This window comes from Bison bison, unplaced genomic scaffold (assembly GCF_000754665.1).
Source record: "Bison bison bison isolate TAMUID 2011002044 unplaced genomic scaffold, Bison_UMD1.0 scf7180017864471, whole genome shotgun sequence".
Taxonomy (NCBI): domain Eukaryota; kingdom Metazoa; phylum Chordata; class Mammalia; order Artiodactyla; family Bovidae; genus Bison; species Bison bison.
The window spans coordinates 13,054,637-13,072,759 of NW_011495032.1; the positions used below are offsets into that span (position 1 = coordinate 13,054,637).

At 48.0% G+C, this 18,123-nt stretch overlaps 1 protein-coding gene across 2 annotated transcripts in view; it reads left to right on the forward strand.

Moving 5' to 3' along the window:
* GYPC (glycophorin C (Gerbich blood group)) overlaps window positions 1-10,902 on the forward strand; it is a 50,533-nt gene extending 39,631 nt beyond the window's left edge. Inside the window, exons 2-3 of one of the 2 annotated variants that reach the window (XM_010860830.1) lie at window positions 7,890-7,940; window positions 10,216-10,887. In XM_010860830.1, the coding sequence (XP_010859132.1) occupies window positions 7,890-7,940; window positions 10,216-10,412 (248 nt within the window). In that variant the 3' untranslated portion in view covers window positions 10,413-10,887. Of the gene's footprint in view, window positions 1-7,889; window positions 7,941-10,215 lie in introns of both variants that reach the window. The other variant, XM_010860829.1, reaches the window with a different exon arrangement.
* Window positions 10,903-18,123: the final 7,221 nt, after the last annotated feature.

Sequence of the window (18,123 nt, forward strand, 5' to 3'; positions counted from 1 at the left end):
CCCAACAGGTAGACCCACCTGGAGATCCTCCTGTGTCACCTCCCATCACGACCTTTCCATTTGCATCCTTCTCTTACCACCGCTGCTGGCATTGCCCACTCAGCGTCTCAGAAGGCCAGTCTTGGGGACCACCTCCTCTATAAAGCCTTCATGAGAACCCAGAGAATTACCCTTTCTGAAGTTTCCCATAGACATCCTTGTCTCTACTGTAAGATCTGTTCCTTGAAGGCAGGGACCTTGCCCTAACTCTCTGCCACATTGCTGGGATGTAGTAGGTGCTAAAGAGAGTTTGCCAAAGGAAAGAACGAATAAACAAAATCCTGAGTTTCCTCACTGTCCTAGAACCTGGGCATCCTGGGGCTGAGTCTGATGGTTGAGTTCCCTCTAGAGCAGCCCCAGGCACATCTTTTATTTTATTATTAATTTTTATTGGAGTATCATTGATTTACAGTGTGGTATTAGTTTCAGGTATACAGCAAAGTGAATCAGTTATGCATATACAAATATTCACTCTTTTTCAGATTCCTTTCCCTTACAGTCATTACAGAATGTTGAGTCAAGTTGCCTGTGCTATGCAGTAGATTCTTATCAGTTATCAGTTTTATATATAATAATGTGTGTGTGTCAATCCTAATTGGAGAAGGCAACGGCACCCCACTCCAGTCAATCCTAATCTCCCAATGTTTCCTTCTCCCCATTTCCCCTCCCCCATCTTCCCCCTTGGCAACCATAAGTTTTTTCTCTGCATCTGTGACTCTGTTTCCGAGGCACGTCTTTATTGCTCATATTGACACTCGAAGACACAGGGTCTAACTTTCACGTAAATGTATCTGGTCTCAACCATGTCATAAGTGTCTTGGGGACAGATCTCATCCTTTCCACATACCATGAAGCCTGGGGCTGGGCAAATGCTGGTTTGCAAGAAACAGAAATTGTATAACAAGCTATCCATTTCTTTCCTTGGAGTGCTTTAGCTTGAGACTACACCCTTTCAGAGCAAGATTAACAACAGACCAAAGAAAAATAAATGTCTTTGACCTTTTTATTACCCCAAAGGAAAGTCAGTTAGTAAACATCAGTTGTCAGCTAATTTCTACTTTACTTGCATCAGGCCTTTGAGGCCAGAATGTAGAAAAGGAAGGAGAAACTCCAGTGCAAGCAAAGGAGAATTATCTATAGCCACAAAGGTTCCTGTCCCTCCCCTGGACCCAAGTCAGACTCACACAAAGCCATTGCCCCCTTCCCCTGGATTCGCTGGGTAAAGTGACTTTTCTGACCCAATACCATCAAGCAACAGACGTGGCTGCCACTGCATTGCTGACATCCACACCGTTGTCATGGCTTGAATTCACCCAAGACTTCGTGACACACCGAGTTTCCCTTCAGGATTCTAAGACTAAAATAATCTTCCTTTTCCCAGAGTCCTCCGCCCTGTGTGCAAATTCTTTTCTTGGCTGGACCAGGTGGGCAATGGGAAACAGGAATGGGGTGCTTCTTCCAGGACCTCTGAAGCAGGAGGAAAAATCATTAGAAGTGGGTGGGGAGGTAGGAAGACCGAGCCTTGCAGGAAAAAGAACTTCCCAGCACAGCTTTATCAGAAAATACAAGAAAAGTGAGGCCCTTGCTGGTGACAGGAGGGTCAACTTGTGTCTCTGGGGCCAGTGCCTAAGCACTGCGACATCTGAGAAACACTACTAGACCCCTGAGAATCCAGCTGCTGCTTAAGGCTGTGTCCTGTTAGTTGTGTCCAAGCTGCCAGGCGGAACGGAGAATGTCGCCTACGTGGAGGAGCAGCACCTCTGCACCCTGCTGCCCCCCAGGGCTGCTGCCTTTGACCAGGGGACAGGCGACTGACCACCCTGCAGACCTGGGAAATCAGCAGGGAGTTGGCTGCAGCCAAATGACATATAGTGCAGGAGCAAGGCCATTTCCAACTTCAGCAGCTGGCGCTGAGGAGAGAACACATTTTAGAGCTGTGGCATCCCAGGTTACAACACAGGCGCTGCTCCTTCCATCTGTGAGACTTTGACCTCTTACTTGAGCTCTCTGGGCATGCATTTTATTATCTGTAATTCACAAAAAGGGGCAAAGGCTTCCTTTTTGCTGGCTTGCTGTTCAGAGCTAAGAGGCAACTTCACCCAGTGCCTTCTGCCTACTAAGACCTCCTCCCCCTGATCCCCACCCCCCACCCCAAGGCTGAACCCCCAGGACCTGTGTCAGCACTTCTCTAGTCCTAGAATATTGTGCCCACCCCTGAAAATTCCCAAGATTCACTGGAGCATCAGCCTCCCCTGGTGCCTACCCCCATACCTCACCTCCATGGGAGGTGGTGACATCCCCACATGAGAGCTGGGGCAGGAGCAGCCCTTCCCTTCCTCTCTGGATCCACAGCTACAGGAAACACCTGACGTCCCCACCCTTGACCTGGCCCCCCTCTGGCAAGTTCTGCAGCTGGGTGACCACACAGAGGGTTCAGAAGCCCAGAGGTATCAGACTGCTTGGCCATTCCCCAGCCATCACCCACCCACAAGAGCTTTCACAGGTATGATGCAAGTGAAGTAGAAATCAGCCGTACTTTGTTCTCCTTCTGTCAGCTTCTCGCTTGATCTCTTGATCAGGCTGCCCTTGAACCCGACACTATAGAAAAAAGGGTTTAGTTTATTCTTTTCTGTCATTGTTGTTTAGTTGCTAAGTCGTGTCTAACTCTTTGTGACTCCATGTACTGCAGCACTCCAGGCTTCCCTGTCCTTCACTATCTCTCGAAGTTTGCTCAAATTCATGTTCATTGGGTCAGTAATGCCATCCAACCATCTCATCCTCAGTCACCCCGTTCTCCTCCTCCCCTCAGTCGTTTCCAGCATCTGGGTCTTTTCCAGTGAGTCAGCTCTTTGATTTAGGTGGCCAAAGTACTGGAGCTTCAGCTTCAGCATAAGTCCATCCAATGAACATTCAGGGTTGATGTCCTTTAGAATTGACTGATTTGATCTCCTTTAGGATTGGTTGGCTTGATCTCCTTGCACTTCAAGGGACTCTCAAGAATCTTCTCCAGTACCACAATTCAAAAGCATCAATTCTTTGGCACTCAGCCTTCTTTATGGTCTAGCTCTCACATCCATACACGACTACTGGAAAAATCATAGCTTTGACTATATGCACCTTTTGTTGGCAAAGTGATAGCTCTGCTTTTTAATACATTGTCTAGGTTTGTCATAGCTTTCATTCCAAGGAGCAAACATCTTTTAATTCCATGGCTGTAGTCACCATCTGCAGTGATTTTCAAGTCCAGGAAAATAAAATCTGTCACTCTTTCCACTTTTCCCCCATCTATTTGCCATGAAGTGATGGGATCAGATGCCATGATCTTAGTTTTTTATATGTTGAATTTTAAGCCAGCTTTTTCACTCTCCTCTTTCATCCTCATCAAGAGACTCTTTAGTTGTCTAAATCACAGTCTGTAAACATCATGGTGAATGATACCCTCAGTAAGAAACCCACTTTACACTGTGACTCAGATCAATATGCTCATGGTGTGTGTGTGCACAAGAAGTCAGAGCTCCCTAAACAGTATCCCAGCTGAAGGTGATGGACCCAGAGTAATATCAACAATAAGACTCAGAATCAAGCCAGTGGCTACAACCGATAAATACCTATTCTGAGCTAGGTACCACAAACGTGTGTTAGTTGGTCAGTCGTCTGACTCTTTGCGACCCCATGGACTGTAGTCCTCAGGCTCCTCTGTTCTTGGAATTTCCCAGGCATGAATACTGGAGCAGGTTGCCATTTCCTTCTCCAGGGGATCTTCCCAACTCAGATTGAATCCACATCTCCTGCACTGGCAGGAGTATTCTTTACTGCTCAGCCACCAGGGAAGCCCCTCATCTCTGGTGAGGGCGTTGCAGTCTCAAGGAGAGCTAGGAAGGAAAAACACAGGGTACTTTGGGTCTCTACAGAAAGCGGGGAGGCCACTCATACTTGTCCAGTCTCAGGACTAGACTGTTGTCTGCTTCCGATCTCAGACCCACATCTGACCATAAATAACATTTTGCTTTGCCATAAACACCCCACCCTGCTACCTTAAGTTACCCATCAACCCCCACCCCAGATCCTGAGCTCACAGTGATCGTAATTCCAAGCTCATATGTACCCTTGAACCTCAGCAATGTGTGACCTTTCATTCCAGGCTGTTAATCCAGTTGCATACTAACCTGTCAACTTCCTGCACAGGGTCTGAGCTTATTCCAACTAGCCTTCTGCAGATATCCCATGTCCTTGCTGCCAGCTGAAACAGCACAGGGTGGTGTAGCCAGTGACTCTCACTGAAGCATCTCCAGAGGCAAGAGATCAAAGCCCAGGTTTTAGGACCCTTGCTGCCATGGATGGCAAGCAGTTATTTGGGGAGAAAACTGAGAACTAGAGAGAAGTGAGCATTGTTATAGGGGCTAAGCTCTCTGCCTGGAATGCTTATAACTCTTGTCTGTGCAGCAAACTCCTATTCATCCTTCATAAACCCATCTTGATAAACCCTTTCTGGAAACCCTTCTCTTACACCAGCAGTTCTCAACCCTGAATGTGCGTCAGAATCACCCGGGCCCCAACTCCAGCATTTCTGGTACAAAAATGTAGAGCCCAGGAATGTGCATTTCTAACAGGCTACCAGGAAATCCTGTTGTTTTAGGGACCACACTTTGAGAACCACCATCTTACACCATCCCCACCTTCCCAGACATGCCCAGGCATCTTCTTCTATGCCTGTTCTGACCTATGTGGCAGGTCTGGCCAGGCTGAAGTGTCACTACCATGGAGTCAGTCACATGGTGTGACTTGAACAAATTAATATCTGGTCTCTACACATAAGCCAAGAAATTCACCCTCAAGTGATCCAAGCCCTTACCTCTGGTCCTCACCCAGCTCACCTAGGCTCATCATTGGGCAGGACCTGCAGGGTTAAGTGTGCCGACCCGAGGCTGCTCAGGCACACACAGGAGAGACTCCAACCCAGGGAAATCAGTTACACTTTTCTGGAGCTTAGCTTCCAAATCTGTGATAAGGGAATAAGAGTAACTAGTACTGAATGGGATTGTCGCTGGGACTATTTGAATTAAAATACCTTAAGTGTTAAGAATGGTACCTGGCAAATGGCAAGCAATTGCCAATTGTTTTTAAAAGAGAAATAACAGTCCTTTCTAATCCTGGCTGCATTGGACAAATTTGACTTAAGAAAGACTTGCCTTCACCCGGAAAATTCCTCACAGCAATCTTGGGTATTTGAGCTTCTATACCCATCCATGCTGACTTAAGGAAGGTTCTGTCCTTTCTTACTTAACTCTGAGGGGCTCAGTAATCTAGGAAGTTCTAGAATGCTGGCGTCTAAATGCATTCATTTGTATGCATGCTTTTATACTAGGAATCATGCATTCAGTAAATGTTTATTAAATGCCTACTATGAACTAGACATGGAACAACAGACTGGTTCCAAATAGGAAAAGGAGTACATCAAGGCTGTATATTGTCACCCTGCTTATTTAACTTATATGCAGAGTACATCACGAGACACTGGACTGGAGGAAACACAAGCTGGAATCAAGATTGCTGGGAGAAATATCAATAACCTCAGATATGCAGATGACACCACCCTTATGGCAGAAAGTGAAGAGGAACTAAAAAGCCTCTTGATGAAAATGAAAGTAGACAGTGAAAAAGTTTGCTTAAAGCTCAACATTCAGAAAATGAAGATTATGGCATCCAGTCCCATCACTTCATGGGAAATGGATGGGGAAACAATGGAAACAGTGTCAGACTTTATTTTTTGGGGCTCCAAAATCACTGCAGATGGTGACTGCAGCCATGAAATTAAAAGACGCTTACTCCTTGGAAGGAAAGTTATGACCAACCTAGACAGCATATTCAAAAGCAGAGACATTACTTTGCCAACAAAGGTCCATCTAGTCAAGGCTATGGTTTTTCCTGTGGTCACGTATGGATGTGAGAGTTGGACTGTGAAGAAGGCTGAGCACCGAAGAATTGATGCCTTTGAACTGTGGTGTTGGAGAAGACTCTTGAGAGTCCCTTGGACTGCAAGGAGATCCAACCAGTCCATTCTGAAGGAGATCAGCCCTGGGATTTCTTTGGAGGGAATGATGCTGAAGCTGAAATTCCAGTACTTTGGCCACCTCATGCAAAGAGTTGACTCATTGGAAAAGACTCTGATGCTGGGAGGGATTGGGGGCAGGAGGAGAAGGGGACGACAGAGGATGAGATGGCTGGATGGCATCACTGACTCGATGGACATGAGTCTGGATGAACTCCAGGAGCTGGTGATGGACAGGGAGGCCTGGTGTGCTGCGAATCATGGGGTCGCAAAGAGTCGGACACAACTGAGTGACTGAACTGAACTGAACTGATGTGCTAGATACTAAGTCCCAAGCTGCATTTGATCACCCTGGATTGAGGTGTCCAGCATCCACTTGACCTTCCCTTGTCTGTGCCTCCCTCCCCTGTCCTGACACCTGCTCTGTCTTTTTGCTGACTTGAGGCTTTGTTTTCTCCTCTCCCCCACCTCCAGGCTCTATGCTGGCCCCAGAGCCCTCAGCCTGACCCTCCCTCCTCTGGGGGCCTCAAACCTGGAACCCCCACTTCCTCCCACCACCAGCCAGCTTCTTATCAGAAAGAGGCATCTGGCAGCTTCGCTGGGGAGAATGACCTCATCACACTATAATTAAAGTGACTCTCTGAATGGAAATGACTATTATGAAGCATCCTTCTCTGTTTTAATAGGAGGCACCCTTGTAATGGGAAAATGGGATTTCCGTGTGAACACTGAAGTTTCCATGCTCTAATAAATCCTTCCTCTCACCCATCTCCCAGAGGGGAGGTTCCTGCTCTCCCGCACATCCTAGCCTTCTGTCTAGATCACTGAGCTTTGGAAAAACACACTCAGTAACTTAGATAGTCCCACAGAGTGCCTCTCCCATAGAAGAAGAATGCAGAGGCCTGTGTAGGGTCTCAGACAGGGATCTCTGGGAGGGGCATCTTCAAGAGAGATGAGACACAGGGCCCCTCAGAGAAGGCAGACTAAGTCCCGGTCTCAAGCCTGACCACCGACAAGCTATGTGATGGTGGGCACATCACTCTCTGAGCCTCAGTGGCCCACCTGTGAAATGGGATAATAAAAGCGGTGGTGCTGTCGCTCAGTCATGTCCTATGCTTTGCAACCCCATGACTGTAGCCCTCCAGGCTCCTATCCATGGCATTCTCCAGGCAAGAATACTGGACTGGGTTGCCATTTCCTCCTGCAGGGGATCTTCCCAACCCAGGGATCAAATCTCCTGTTCATCTCCTGTTCATCCCCTGCATTAGCAGGCAGACTCTTTCCCACTGCACCACTTGGGAAGCCCCCAGTACACCATGCACCTGGTATACTAGATGGACAGCAGCTAAACCAACAACTGACATATGCGGACACCCCACACGTGGTCTGTTTTTACCATCATCACGAGAAAAGCTAAGGCCTGCAGGGGCAGGTGATGCTGCACTAAACACAACTGGACCTGTCATCACACCCTGCACAGGTGTCTGGTGAGCAGGTACAGGGAGAGCTCTGGGTCAGAGGGGCGATAGGGATGCAGCAGGGGTCCCTCACGTCCTGGAGATGCCATAATGGTGTCTGACAGCCCTAGGGTTCACACAGCGCTCTCCAGCAATGGTCAGCAGCCAAGCAGAGCCTGGGCCCTGCTCTGTGCTCCCAGCCAGAGGCCTGTCCATGTACCATGCAGTTTCCTGTGCACCCTGGGCCAGTGCACCTGCGAGCAGAGGGTACAAGCTCGTTGGAGACACTGCAGGGTGTGGGTAGCCATCCTTTCTCATCTCAGGCTCTTCTGTTCTGTCTACAGAGCCCAACCCGGGGATGGCCTCGAGTGAGATCAACATCGCTGTCATTGCAGGTATGCGGTCCTGGGGCCCTGCAAGTAGGCAGGAGAGTGAGAGGAAAGACTCACGGGAGGGCCTGCCATGGCCTCAACTTCCTTCCCTCAAAGGTGGTTAGAAGGTGGGCCAGGGCCTCGGTCTCTGTAAGAATGTCCAACACAGCATCCTGGTGGACGAGGGGCCAATACAGCCGAATCAGGGCCTGTCGGGCCCTAGATCCACAGGGTTGGAGTCTGGAGGGACAGCCACTCCAGTGAGGAATGTGCAGGGCTGGGTGGGCTTGAGGAGCTGACCAAGGCTCCTGACTTCTTCCCCAGCTCCCTCCAGCCACACTCTTCCTTCCGATGTCTTACACTCCTGTCCCTCCATTCTAAGCCTGCCCCAGCCTTGCTTTGAACCCCATACTGGCCCTTGTTGGTCATGGCTATGACCCCAAACTGTTTCAGGACCCACTAAGTCTGTGAGATACAGCTTTTGGTGTCCTGAGATTCACACATCTCCCATAGTTCATTCATAGCTCAGGGAACTTCATGATTAAATATAAATAGATAAAAGCAGACAATCACTCTGATGTTCTCCTACTCACTGGACAGCTGAACCTTCTTTTTTTTAGATAATATCATTCACATCATGCAGACAGGAATGCCTAACGGCAACGGGAAGTTGAGGAAATTGTACCACAAAGCTGAGACTGGCTTCAGCTATAGCCTATACGTATTCTCCACCAGCCCCTCCCTCAGTAAACCTACCTTCTAAGTCAAGGCAGAGAGTTTCTTCTGCACTTTAAAGCAAACACCTGAGCTTGAACCCCTTCCCAAGTTGTGAGAGTGCCACCCATTAATCCTACCCTAACTCTTCCATCCTTCCCACTCATCCTCTCTCTCCAAGACCCTGAGTGACCTGGTCCTTCTGACCAGCCCAGGCACTGCACCACCAGACCCCTGCCGCAGAACCTGCCTCCCAGGAGCATAGGGGAACTGGACTGGGCTGAGGAGCACAGACCACATTTCACCCAACCTGACCCCAACCCTGTGGACAGCCCTCGCCTCCTCTCCTTCCTCCTACCCAGAGGACAGCCAGTTCAACTGGTCTTCCCAACACCATGCACTTTAAGTCCCATGCCTGGTTGGGACTGTCCAGCTTTTAAAACTGAGAAAGCTCAGATTGGTAAAGTATAAGAGAAATACTGAGGGATGGAGTGATGCACTCTGCAGGGAAAGGATAATCTTAGAGGAAGTGGTAGAGACTCATGATTCAGAAGGGAGCATCCAAGTTTACCAGGAAGATAAGAGGGGAAAATATTTTCAGCAGACAGAACATTTGCAAAGACATGGGAAAACGGTCAAATAAAAAGTGTTTGGAGAATTACAAATCAGCCAGATGGACTCCGGTAAGAAGAGTTTGAAAATGATTGCAAGTTCTTAATACCAAAGTGTCACAGAGTTTTACAGGGGGCCATTCATCTGAGGTACTAGTGGTAAAGAACCCGCCTGCCAATGCAGGAGATAGACGCAGGTTCAATCCCTGAGTCGGGAGGATCCTCTGAAGAAGGGCATGGCAACCCACTCCAGTGTTACTGCCTGGAGAATCCCACGGACAGAGGAGCCTGGCAGGCTATGGTCCATTGAGTTACACAGAGTCAGACACGACTAAAGTGACAGCACGCATGCATTCATCTGAAGATTGAAGGAGAACTTTGATTAAACATGAATGCTTTTTGGAAGGGAAAAACATCAGGTTGTTAACTGGTGATTTCTGAGTAGAAGGATTAAGGACATTTTCATTTCCATTTATATTTCTCTATATTTGCCAGGTTTTACAAAACGAGCGTGACTTTATAAAATAAAATTTTTCACTCTTTTAATATCTATATGTAAAATACCTAATTCTTTGGAATTAAACTTATTTAAAATTAAAAGTTTCAAGTCCCATGAACTTCTCAGTTTTAGGCAAAAGCATGAGTTGAATTCTGTGGATGATGCTTGGAGGTCTGCCTTCCTCAGTGGACCAGGAGGGCCTCAGAACAGGGTCAGTTCTGAGATGATTCCAGCCTCAGTCTGAGGGTGCTGAGTGGAGGGAGTGGGGAAGTCAGGGGTCACTTAGATGGGCACGGGGAGGGGCAAGTGCACTTGGCAGGGCAACAGTAAGGCAGGAAGGAGTCAGCCTGTCTAGGCTTGGTGTTTGTCCAGCAGCGTGTCTGTCCTGGCACACCCCCGTGGGCATGCCTGCCCCGCCCGCACCCCAGTCCAGCCCCTGCCCCCCACACTGAGTTGTGTGCTTCCCCTCCTTCAGGCGTGATCGCGGCTATGGCCTTCGTGCTGGTCGGCCTCCTCCTGCTCATGCTGCACTACATGTACCGGCACAAGGGCACATACCACACCAACGAGGCCAAGGGCACGGAGTTCGCCGAGAGCGCGGACGTGGCCCTGCAGGACGACCCGTCCTTCCAGGACAACGGTGGCAACAGCAAAAAGGAGTACTTTATCTGAAGGACTTTACCAGGACTCAGCTCCCCCCATGCCTCCCAGTCCAGGAAAGAGAGCCCCACCACCTGCCCCATCACCTGCAGCACTGGGCAGCCCTCGAGCGCCCCCTACAGCCCAAGACACGCACTTCACCTGGGACACCGGGTGCCACCCGGCGTGGGGGCGAGGATCGAAGGAGGAATCCAGCTGGAGAGTCCTCTCCCAGGACCCAGGGGTGCTCAGCCGGATGGAGGAGGTCTGAGTCCTCCTGGGCTGTACAGGTTACCACCTGCGTGGGGGTGGAAGTCCTCGCTGGGTGTGAGTGGGGTGGTGGCCTGGGGGAGCAAGGAGTGAGTTGTCATCATGCTGACTGGGGACAATGGTATCAAACGTCAGCCCTTGACATTTGGGGGGAACAGCAGGTGCCAGAGCTCCAAGGCACCTTTGTCTCCCGTAGATGCAGCTCTGATTGGAAATAAATTTGAAATGTAACAGAGCATTCAGAGTCAAAAGACATGACTGTGATTGTTGTATTCTCTGATGAACTCCATGAGCTGATGCTGGGACACAGCTCTGGGCTCCACCAGGCAGGTGTCAGAGAACAGTCTATAGAGGTGGCTTCTGGGCCCCATGAGGGAGGGAGGGACCAGTGACCAGCAGGCATCTTCCCCACATGAGCACAGCTTCAGGAAACAAATATAGGGGTGCAGTGTCCCTCTAGAAATACCCCATGGCACTGGCTGAAGTGTTGGTTCCCAAATTCCTAGTATTACAAAGAATGGACCTACTAAAAATATGAGTGAACCTCATCAGAAAAGCATTCCCAAGCCCAATTCCAACATGTGTGGGAAAGGCTTCCCCACAGCAACAGGCAACTCAACTCAATTTTGACACTGTCTACCCAGAGATGGAATCAGATTTCACAGGTAAAGGACTCAGTCCTACAGGATCACCCTCATCTCAGATGTCACCTGTGCTTCCCACCAGCCGGCTACAAACTGGAGGTGCCAACCACTCCCTCCCTGGGTTCCATTAATGTGCTAGAAGGGCTCACAGAACTTGGGAAAATCAGTTTACCCATGATTTACTCAGATTACTGATTTATTATAAAAGGTTACTGAACCCACATTGCAAACTATTATATAGGATGGATAAGTAACAAGATCCTCATAATAGCACAGGAAACTATATTCACTATCCTATGATAAACCATAATGGAAATGATACATGTATATATATGTATAACTGAATCACTTTGCAGTATACCTGAAATCAACAAAACATTGTAAATCAACTAAACTTCAATTTTAAAAAGTCCATTGACCATAGATTTTAAAAAATCCATCAGCGGTGACTGACCATCAACCTCGAGACACATTCCCATTCCAGAAATCAAGGGGGTGATACTAAAAGTTACAAACCTCTAATTGTATGGTTGGTTCCCCTGGCAACCAGCCTACAACCTTAGGGGCTTCCAAAAGTCACCTTATTCAACCAACAAAAGACACCTTTATCACTCTCAACACTTAAGAAATTCTGAGGGTTTGGGGAGCTCTAAGCCAGGAACAGTGGACAAAGACCAAAATATATGAGAAATACATTTTGGTTATCTGAATGACCAAATATATATTTATTATAAATCACAGTATCGCATCATCCTTCCCATGATAACAATTGATGATGATGGCTTCCAGTGGCTGGAGTGCAGGTGGCAGAGTCCCCGTTCCCTGGGTTTGGGACCTGGCTACTCTTTTCCTGGTCCTGGGTTCTTGAGCAACTCACTTGACCTCCCTGGTGGACTCTCGGGGTCAATGGCAGGAACAAATGTGTTGGGTGCTCAAAAGTAATTTTATATAATGAGTGTGTATCAGTCAATGAAAGTTCCTCAGTGCATCACTTCTCAATGGTTCCTCATGAGCATTGTTGTTATTCAGTCGCTCAGTCATTTCTGACTCTTAGCGACCCCACAGACTGTGGCACACCAGGCTTCCCTGTCTTTCACCATCTCCTGGAGCTTGCTCAAACTCATGTCCATCGAGTCGGTGATGCCATCCAACCATCTCGTCCTCTGTTGTCCCCTTCTCCTCACGCCCTTAATCTTTCCCAGCATTAGGGTCTTTTCTACTGAGTAGCCTCTTAGAATCTGGTGACCAAAGTATTGGAGCTTCAGCTTCAGCATCAGTCCTTCCAGTGAATATTCAGGATTGATTTCCTTTAGGATTGACTGGTTGGATCTCCTTGCAGTCCAAGGAACTCTCAAGAGTCTTCTCCAACACCATGGTTCAAAAGCATCAATTCTTTGTTACTCAGCTTTCTTTATGGTCCAACTCTCACATCCATACATGACTACTGTAAATACCATAACTTTGACTAGATGGACCTTTTTTTGCAAAGTAATGCTCTGCTTTTTAATATGCTGTCTAGGTTGGTCATAAGTTTTCTTCCAAGGAGCAAGCATCTTTTAATTTCATGGCTGCAGTCGCCATCTGCAGTGATTTTGGAGCCCAAGAAGGTAAAGTCGGTCACTGTTTCCACTGTTTCCCCATCTATTTGCCATGAAGTGATGGGATCAGATGCCATGATCTTAGTTTTATGAATGTTGAGTTTTAAGCCAGCTTTTTCATTTGCCCCTTTCACCTTCATCAAGAGGCTGTTTAGTTCCTCTTCACTTTCTGCAATAAGGGTGATGTCATCTGCGTATCTGAGGTCATTGATATTTCTCCCAGCAATCTGATTCCAGCTTGTGCTTCATCTAGCCCGGCATTTCACATGATGTACTCAGCATAGAAGTTAAATAAGCAGGGTGACAATATACAGCCTTGATGTACTCCTTTCCCAATTTTGAATCAGTCAGTTGTCCCATGTCTGGTTCTAATTACTGCTTCTTGACCTGCATACAGATTCCTCAGGAGACAGGTAAAGGTGGTCTGGTATTCCCATCTCTTTAAGAATTTTCCATAGTTTTGTGAGCCACACAGTCAAAGGCTTTAGGGTAGTCAATGAAGCAGAAGTAGATGTGGCTCCTCAGGAGTAACCATGAGTTAAAGTGAACTTACTAACCATCCTCTTGCATGAGGGTCTTTCTAAGAGTCCCAGCAGCTCAGCAATCACTCATTTAGAGACTAGAAGCTCCAAGATAAAAGATTGCAGCCCAGGCAACCAGGAACTCCCCAGAGCTCAAGTTTCTTAAGGCTGAGTCATCTGTACAGGGAGTCAGCAAAAAGATCTTGCAGGATTCTCCCTAGGGAAATAATGGGACCCAAGCTCAGGCAGGAATGGCCACCATCTAAGGAAGCTGGAAGTCACAACAGAAAGAAGCAGAGATGGGAGAGACTTGATCCGAAATTGAGGCCTTTCCCTGGGTGACCCAAGCTCACTGGCCCTCCACATCTCTTCTGTATAATAAAGGGTTTGGCTGTATCCATGTCCCAAACACCACCTTGGCAAAGTGGCTATAAATAGCCCAAACCAAAAAGCTGTTCTGTGCACAGATAGGTTTGGAAAATAGTCTATTTAAAGAAAGCTAAACCAGTGCAAGTCCTCTTGTCATCTCCAGTATTCCAGCCTATGCATGACAGGTGGGGAGAGTCAGGCAGCACTGCCCAAATATATTTGGCCAGAAACCCCATTTCTTCCCAGAATACCTCTTGCAAACTGTGGACCAAGAATTCCTTAGAACACTTTTAGGAAACACTAAATGACTTCTTATATCCCTTCCTGTTGTGTCATCACTTTAGGATTTTGAGAATATGTGGGCACATGGCCTCATCTTTAAAGAATGTGAACATAGATCACCATTCAGTGGGCACAGAAAAAGCACCCAGAGCCCACACATACAAGTGATGCCAAAAACCTGGGCCCTGTGCACCAGTGCCAGATTGAATCTCAGAGACAAAATTTGAGTGAAGTAGAAAAGGCGATGGCGCCCCACTCCAGTACTCTTGCCTGGAAAATCCCATGGACGGAGGAGCCTGGTAGGCTGTAGTCCATGGGGTCGCTAGGAGTCGGACACGACTGAGCGACTTCACTTTATTTTTTCACTTTCATGCATTGGAGAAGGAAATGGCAACCCACTCCAGTGTTCTTGCCTGGAGAATCCCAGGGAAGGGGGAGCCTGGTGGGCTGCCGTCTCTGGGGTCGCACAGAGTCGGACACAACTGAGTGACTTAGCAGCAGCAGCAGAAAAGAATAGTTTTATTATTTTGCCAGGCAAAGGGGGACACAGCAGGCTTGTGCCCTCGAAAACTGTGTGTCCCAATCCAGAGGGATTTAGTGAGGAGTTTTATAGAAATGATTCAAGACAGTTGCTGCTGCTGCTCAACAAAATATTGCTGCTCAAAAATATTGTTGTGTGTATCCCTTGAGGTGCACCAGGACCCTGCCCCAAGGCTGCACTATTGTCTCTTGGCTGCTCTTTCTTTGTCGCCACATTTCTTCCCTCCCCTGATCAGTAACTATTTGAACCTGCTTTTTGGAACTCAGGAAATGTCATGGAGCCTGGAGTGTGTTCCCTATAAACAAGAAATGGGGGACACATAAAGGCATCTGTGCTCAGGAACCCCACAGGGTCCTGCTCAGTTTCAGAAGTGCCTTCTTTTAAAAAGGCTCCAGGGAAAAAATGAGCCCTTGGGTCTCCATGAGGGCTGATGCCTGTGGAAGAGGAATGCTCATCACCCCTCATTCCACAGCCCCAGGAAGCCTATACTGACTGCAACTTCGTGAACTGGCCATCGGACCTGGGTTCCTATCCCCTCATTTCCTCAATCCCCTCCCCTCAGCCTCATCCTCCTGGCCTACCTAGTGTCCTGGAAAACTTTATGGAAGAACATCTTGCTCCCCAGCCCAATGGTCTCAGAACTTAATGAAGCTTAGGTTCTTAATGTCTCATCACAGAAAGAATTCAGTGAGAGACAACATGGTAGGCAAGAAGTGGATTTATTTAGAGAAATACACATCCCATAGACAGAATATGGTCCATCTCAAAAGGTGAGAGCAGCCTTGGGAGAAATACACTCCACAGAGTATGGGCCACCTTAAAAGGTGTGTGTGTGCTAAGTTCCTTCAGCATTTCTGACTTTTTGTGACCCTGTGGACTCAGGTGGTCCATAGCCCACCAGGCTCCTCTGTCTATGGGATTCTCCAGGCAAGAATACTGGATTGGGTTGCCACGCCCTCTTCCAGGGGATCCTCCCAACCCAGAGGTCAAACCCGTGTCTCTTATGTCTCCTGAATTGGCAGGCAGGTTCTCTACCACTAGCCCCACCTGGGAAGCCCCTCCTTAGAAGGTGGGAGGCCCATAAATAGAGGAGTTAGTTTTTATGGGCTGGGTAATTTCATAGGTTAATGAATAGGAGGGTTGTTCCAACTGTTTTGGGAAAGAGGCAAAGATTTCCAGGAATTGGGCCAACACCCACCTTTTGGCCTTTTATGGTCAGCCTCAGACCTGTCATGATGCCTGTGGCTGTGTCATTTAGCTAATGTATTACAATGAGCATATAATGAGGTTCACAGTCAACTAGAAGTCAAATCTGCCACCATCTTGGAGCTACCTGGCTCTAACCAGTTTATGTCGTGTCCTTAAGGGTTATGTCATTCTTTTAGAGATTGTTCCCAGTCCTCCTATGTCAGTGACATGGAAGCTGCAAGGCTGGGTTAGCCAACGAGGCTCTGTGTAGATGCCATCTGGGAGGGAGCAGTCACAGGTTGACTGCAGAGGTGAAGCAACCACACAAGGACAGAGCAATTTAGGGAGAGAAAGGTCACATGCACGGGCAGGTGACATCCAATACATATGGGTGTGCAAATGAATAGTGTTCCCACTGGGCAGGGAGCGTGCTTGCTTTATCTTTGATTCCTTCTCCTATGAGGGACTGGAGCATCCTTGCACTGGGCCTGCAATAGATGTTATCATGGCAAATAAGAGAAAGTATGCACACCCCAAGTCTCCAAGGGCTGTTCAGTCAGAAGGAGGAAGAGAAGGGTGTTGGAAGGGTGGAGGAGAGAGCTAGAAGAGCTAGGGTTCATACTCCGTGTGAACCCTAGCTTCATTGCACATAGTCCTCCTTCATCCTCACAATAACACCACGGGAGTATGGCCTCATCCTCTCTCTCCACCTGTGGAGACTGAGGAAGGGCTTGCTGCAGGTCACACAGCTTCTAACAGCCAAGGAAGCATCTGAATACAGGCCTGTCTCACCAGCAGGCTGGGAAAGGGAGGTCCTGCCCTCCACAGGCTGAGGCGAATCAGCAGGTGCTCTTCCTGGGAGCAAAGCAGGCAGCAGCAGGATTCAGGAATGCCAGGGAGTTGGGGCACTCAGGCCAGCTCTCTGCCACCCAACGGGCATGGCCAGCCATGGCCTGGGCTCCTGTGTCAACATCTTCATTCTTCCTGAGGACTGGCTGAGGCCAGAAGCAGCTCTGAGCCACGGGAGCTGGTCCTGGGTGGGATAATTAACAAGATAGAGACAGTCAGTGTTTTCAGGCCCATCACACCTCACCTACACCTCAACCACCCCAGAAGCTTGAACCCAAGTCACTCTTATCAAGAGGAAAATGGTCAGCTAGATGACATCATGTTATTCATACCCTCCCTGCTTGGATGATTTGTGCTTTTAAAAAGTATTCAATTCTGAAATCAGCATATTTAATGATAATGTTTCAGACCCAGAGACAGATGGATCATATGTGTATGTGTAAGTCTGAGAGTATAGCTGCAACCTACAAGCATGCACGAGGTACCTATCAAAGTGCGGGGGAGACATAGCTGGATATAATAGGTCCTGCCTCAAGGGCTACATGGCTTGGTGGAGGAGGTAAGCACCTACGTGTACATGGAAAAGTGTTAGTGATGCTGTAAGAGAAGTGATACAGACAGTGTGGACACCAGGTAGGGAGGGGCCGGTTCCACCTGGGGGATAGCATGGCTTCAAAGGGGAAGCGGGGCTTAGGTCAACCATACAGCAGACCAAGAATGGATCAGCAAGGGCCTTCGGACCCAGGCTAAGCAATCTGGCCTTTGTCCCATGGGCAATAGAGAACCATGAAGGAATAGGTCAGTCTCCATCATAGCGATGTGGCAATGAGCAGATTCAACAGGACACAAGTACAGTGCACTGTGGAAATGTACAAGGGTTCTAAGCTCATATCAAGGTCTGGACACGGCCCAAGGGCCGAGACATTCCGCACCCTGAGCACACCCATCGAGCCAGCTACACTGGTGTTTAGTCTGGATTTCACATGACTCAACCCATCCTGTCGGTGGGAAATGGATCTCATCCGCTCCCTAGAAGAAAGGGCAGTAGGTCAAGGCCTGGAGCCAATTGTGTAAATATTAGAGAACTTCTTCTGCAGTGGGAGGAACTGATGTTTTATCTTGTTTATGTCCCTTTGGAGGAGAGGCTGCTCAATTCTTTGCCTTCTTGCTGCATATATTTTATCATCATGGCAACAGGGGTGATTTAAAGGGCCAACAGGATTTTAACTGGCCTAGGGCCACAGTGAAACTACAGGCAATTCAATGTTTGCTGTGTATTAGCTCCACACATTGCAGAGAGAATATGGTTCTGGAATCAGACAGAGTTGAACAAAAATCTCCCCTGTGATATGAACTAGCTCTGTGACCCAGGAAGAGTTACTTAACTTCTCTGTTTTTGTTCAATGAATTAAATGAAGATAAAGACAGTTGAATTTTATGGTGTTTTGAATATAAAATTCAATAAGGAAATAAACTTCTTGG